The sequence below is a fragment of the Argentina silus genome (assembly GCF_951799395.1).
Source record: "Argentina silus genome assembly, chromosome: 16".
NCBI classification, from domain to species: Eukaryota; Metazoa; Chordata; class Actinopteri; order Argentiniformes; family Argentinidae; genus Argentina; species Argentina silus.
The window spans coordinates 6,334,874-6,339,873 of record NC_139670.1 but is presented as its reverse complement, the minus strand read 5'-3'; the positions used below and the strand labels follow the sequence as shown (position 1 = coordinate 6,339,873).

Here is a 5,000-nt window from a genome sequence, read left to right as displayed (position 1 = left end):
GTGTGTGACTGATGAGTAAGAACTTATGAACACGCGCCGATGTCCTTGCCTACAAAGAAATCAGGCAAATTGTTTGTACCAAAAAAACAAAACAATTTATCATATAACTGCCACTGGTAAAAACTATTTTTCAAAAGGAAACCATGAATTACTTCAGAGTACATTTCTCTTGAGTAATTCAGTAGTAGTAGTAACAATTGGCTCTCCTCATCTCCCTTCCTTCAAATCCACTGACAGGAGTGAGCTGGATAAGTATAAGCACATGTACAGAGGACATCCATCTTATTGCATCCCGTGTTTTTAAATTAGTGCAGAAGAGGAGAGGGAACAAGGAAAGGAAGCCATTTTAAGGTACTCAGAGGAGTGTTCGCCATCGAGTGCAGGTTCACCTAACAAATCATTTCTGTGGAAAACACTCTTTGCAAAGGACGTTGCTTGGTGATCTTGTTGTGGATCTGTCCACGTTCAGACTGACGTGACGCTCTCCGTATCTTAGACGATGCGTTGCACCCTCATAACACAAGTCCCTGTCGTTGACTCACGTGAATGCTGGAAGCCGGTCCTCATGCGTTTGTATAGCTTGCTCCTCCACTCCCAGGCGCGGAGCTGCTTGTCCTTGTCGCAGGCCTCCAGGCTGAGGCCCTCTCTCTGGGCCTGGGCAGCCAACTCCCCCGCCCTCCTCTCTGCCTCCACCACCAGAGAGTTCAAGTGGGCCTCTCGTCCCTCCACACTCACGACTACAACACAGGAGGGGGGGGGGGGGGGTCAGACATGGCAGAGGATGTTAGTTACAACCAGAGACGGACCCCAGTCATCAGGTGGGAAGGCTTCCTCATCGTCACCATTCGAGCAATCAAGTGGAATCCCTATGCTAAACTCCATAGAGGGCATAATGGGAGAGATCAGAGAAGAACATGCTGTTCATGTTATTGTGGGAGATGCAACAGAGTGTAATGGGATCCCGTATTCGAAAAAGAGAGATCCCATTACCTTTCTACAGTGGTTATATGATTCTACAGTGGTTATATGTTCTATTCTATTCTATTTCTATGATACGGCTTAGCAATCAGAGAGGGAACATCGTGACACCTACATGAAAGGAACACCCTACTGCGGGACACGGAACATGGCGCATGTTCCGGAACACGCATAACCATGGGAAACGCAGGTTACTACGGGAGACAGATTACGGGAGTATGCGTTATCGTGAGTCACAGGCGGTTTTCATGGGATGAATCAGACGCACCACACTGAGTAGCAAGTGTTTCATGTTGTAAATATAGCATTTAGCACAGGTAGAACCTATACAGTGAATGCACTAATGAACACATGTAGTTAATTAATATATGCAGAGAGGAGAGGAGAGGAGATGAGAGGATTGGAGGAGAGGAGAGCAGAGAGCAAAGGAGAGAGGAGAGGAGGAGAGCAAAGGATAGGAGGGGAGAGGAGAGAGGAGAGTAAATGAGAGGAGGGGAGAGGAGTAGAGGGAGAGGAGAGTAAATGAGAGGAGGGGAGAGGAGTAGAGGGAGAGGAGAGGAGAGGAGAGGAGAGAGCAGAGTGGAGGAGAGCTCTCTCCTGTGTGAGTTGCCAGAGAGTGTGGAACACACAGGACTGTGTCTGGCCTCCCAGATTTGTCATGGTAAAACCCTGCTCCTGCTGCCAGCCCTCCCAGCCCTCCCAGCCCGCCCGGGCCGTCCCAGGCCAGGGAACACTGCTGCATGTTCTCTCTCTCTCTCTACTCTCTCTCTCTCTCTCTCTCTCTCTCTCTCTCCACTCCCCCCCCCTCTCTAGGAGCCTTAGTCATGGACCATGACAGCAACATAAACAAATAAACATATCTGCAGAAGAAGCCCCTCTTTCACGGCCCACCCCACCAGCCCCAACCCCCCGGATAGGGAGGGAGAGACGGACGGAGGGAGAGATGGAGAGAGAGAGAGAGAGAGAGAGAGAGGGGGGGGGGGGGGAAGAGAGGGCATGAGTGAGTGTTGCACTGTACCAGGTAACCAGGGGGTCTGAGGGAGGAGAAGCGAGTGGAAAAGAGAGGCCATATTAGCCGCCTTGAGGTGCAATTTCCTGGTCTCTTCAAGACTGACAGGCAGCCGCTAACTGTGGTTAATTGAAGGGGCTATAAATTAACACGCGGGCCTGTCGATCGAGGACCCAACTCACACAGGTCTTCCATTGTCCGCTGGGGAGGGCCTACATGTAGTCCCCCCAGGGGGCCCCAGGAGCGCTTGTAAATTAGCCCCCCAACCCCTCACCTTGGCTGGGAGCCGCCGGGCCTGTCAGGACCCTGCCTGACTGATTTATTTGGCACTCCAGGAATGACATGAGCATAAAGCATAAAGCCCCTGGAGGAAAAACAGGGCAATGTTTACTCTCTGTTTGTTTACAAGGATCGGATTGTACCGCGGTGAAGAGAGCGGTGTTTTGAAATCTCGCTGCAGCCCCGGAGCACAATAAATCACTTAGCTATAATTGCCCCGCGTTACATGCATCATTGGAAAAGTTAAACCATTAAACGACAAACCTTGTTAGGGCTTTTCTGTGGGGACGACGGGGCCTCGGGCCCCCGCTGCACGGCCCCCCTCTTCCCCACCGACTGGGAGGGGGCTACTCTCAAGTACCCACTGTTTCATGTCAGACAGGGCCGCTTTAAACATGGAGGGATACAGACGGACTCAGACACTGAGGGGCTTGTGGGGAGGTTTTCCCCCTCCGTTCCAGGGATGTCAGACAAGGTAAGAACCACCTGTCTGAGGCCAGGGGAGGACGGTTGGAGGGAGGGAGGGAGGGAGGGAGGGAGGGTGAGCAAGCTCATTCAAGTGACACCGAGGCTGGGCTGTGGTAGACACAAACTACCCCCCCCCCCCGTCCCCGTCCCCGTCTAGAGTGGATCCATGGCACCACAACACCACTCAGGAGGAGGTGGGGGAGGAGGGGGGTGGGGGGTGGGGGTCAATAAGGTCTCTAATTTTGCAGTGCAGACTATACTGCATGTAGACTATATATTGTTCATCACAACCATAGCCTAACATTGTTTTTGTTGTTAAATTAAAACAATTGTGTAGAGTATGTACAATTTGCTTGTTAGATCTAATGGTAACTTTTGTCTGTTCGAACTTTTGTCTGGCTATCCAGTTACTACTAAGTCTGCTCACAATCTGCCCTACGGAGTGTATACTATATTGTCACAGTGTGCCCTACGGAGTGTATACTATATTGTCACAGTGTGCCCTACGGAGTGTATACTATATTGTCACAGTCTCCCCTACGGAGTGTTTACTATATTGTCATAGTGTGCCCTATGGAGTGTATATTATATTCTCATAGTGCGCCCTACGGAGTGTATACTATATTCTCACAGTCTCCCCTACGGAGTGTATACTATATTCTCACAGTCTCCCCTACGGAGTGTATACTATATTGTCACAGTCTGCCCTATGGAGTGTTTACTATATTGTCGTAATGCACCCTGCGTAGTACATACAGTAGTGTGTACTCACAGTGTGGGCTCTCCTTGCCTCCGGCCTTCAGCAGCAGCTTGGCTATGGGTGTGTTGTTGGTCATGATGGCGATGTCAAGCGGCGTTAACCCTTCGCTGTTGGGCGTGTTCAGGTCCAGCTCGTCAGGAGTGTACTGGTACAGCAGGATCTGGACCGCATCCAAGTCCTGCTGCTCCACCGCCTCAAACAGACAGTCATTCCCCTGGATGTTCTAGAACACAATAGAACACCAAATTATCCATCAAGACTGGTGTTTTACACATACATACACGCACACACACACACACACACACACACACACACACACACACACACACACACTGGCAAGGGGAAGAAGAGGAGAAGACAACATGATAAGGACTAGATCATCTGCGGAGGCTGGTCCCAATCCAAAGGTTTGAAACGAAAAATATCTGGAAAAACGAATTCAAAACCGACCAGTGACAACAACAAGTCACAGATACAGTCAATGCCGATTTAACTGCGCAGGCAACTCTGCAAGGTGGAAAGAAAACATGCACGTCGTTCAGTCTGTGATTAATATACTTCCTTGTTTAATGGGCGCAGGCTTAACAATGTTCCACTGCTAAAAGCAGAGAGTAAGTGGAGAGATTCAAGCTCATCTCTGGTCACAGACCGGTGGAGAGGAGAGTTGACATGGCGACAGACAATACCGAGCTTGTTTCTAGGGGACTGGGACAGTGTTGTAAGCAATGAAAGGTGAGTAATGTGCAGTTAGAGATTAACAAGCCTCCATTCTGTGTTCGATTGGCTGAATCAATATCATATCACTCATGGCCGTCCAGACGAAATTGTTATGCTGCACGGTGTTGATTGATACACGTTTTTTGTCCAATGCAATGTGTGTCAGATCAATTTGTGATGAAGCTTTGCTCTGGCTTTGTGTCCAGCTCTTTCCACACATGGCTAGGTGGCTAATGAAAAGTGTTTTTGTGTGTGTGTGAGTGTGTGTGTGTGTGTGTGTGTGTGCGTGTGGTAATGAGAAGTCAGCTAGACCAGCCTGTGCCAAAGCGTTGGCATTTAGAAACCAGCCACAACAACCAGCAGACATGAGAAAGAGTGATAGAGAGAGAGAGAGAGAGAGAGAGAGAGAGAGAGAGAGAGAGAGAGAGAGAGAGAGAGAGAGAGAGAGAGAGAGAGAGAGAGAGAGTGAGCAACTGAGGGAGAGGTGGAGAGAAAGAGGGAGAAAGGTTCTGAAGCAGTAATATTGAGAAAAATAACAACAACCGGTGAATTGAATAGAACTCAGGCTGAAAAGAGATACACGCACACACACGCACACACACGCACGCGCACGCACGCACACACGCACACACACACACACACACACACACACACACACACACCTTACACCCTGAGTGTGATTTACTTTATGTTTCTCCAACAAAGAAAGTTTCACCTTTAACAGAGAAGATATGATTGTAACTTGTGTAACTTTTCATAAGTCTGTATTGCAATACTAAAGTCTGCATT

The 5,000-nt window shown here is 49.2% G+C and overlaps 1 protein-coding gene across 1 annotated transcript in view; it reads right to left on the bottom strand.

Annotated features, from left to right (window-relative positions):
* Positions 1-5,000, bottom strand: part of ankfn1a (ankyrin repeat and fibronectin type III domain containing 1a) — a gene marked incomplete at both ends in the record, with an annotated part of 26,903 nt that overhangs the window by 20,825 nt on the left and 1,078 nt on the right. Inside the window, 2 exons of the mRNA XM_083687619.1 lie at positions 543-737; positions 3,507-3,717. Of these exons, the coding sequence (XP_083543745.1) occupies positions 543-737; positions 3,507-3,717 (406 nt within the window). The remainder of the gene's footprint in view (positions 1-542; positions 738-3,506; positions 3,718-5,000) is intronic.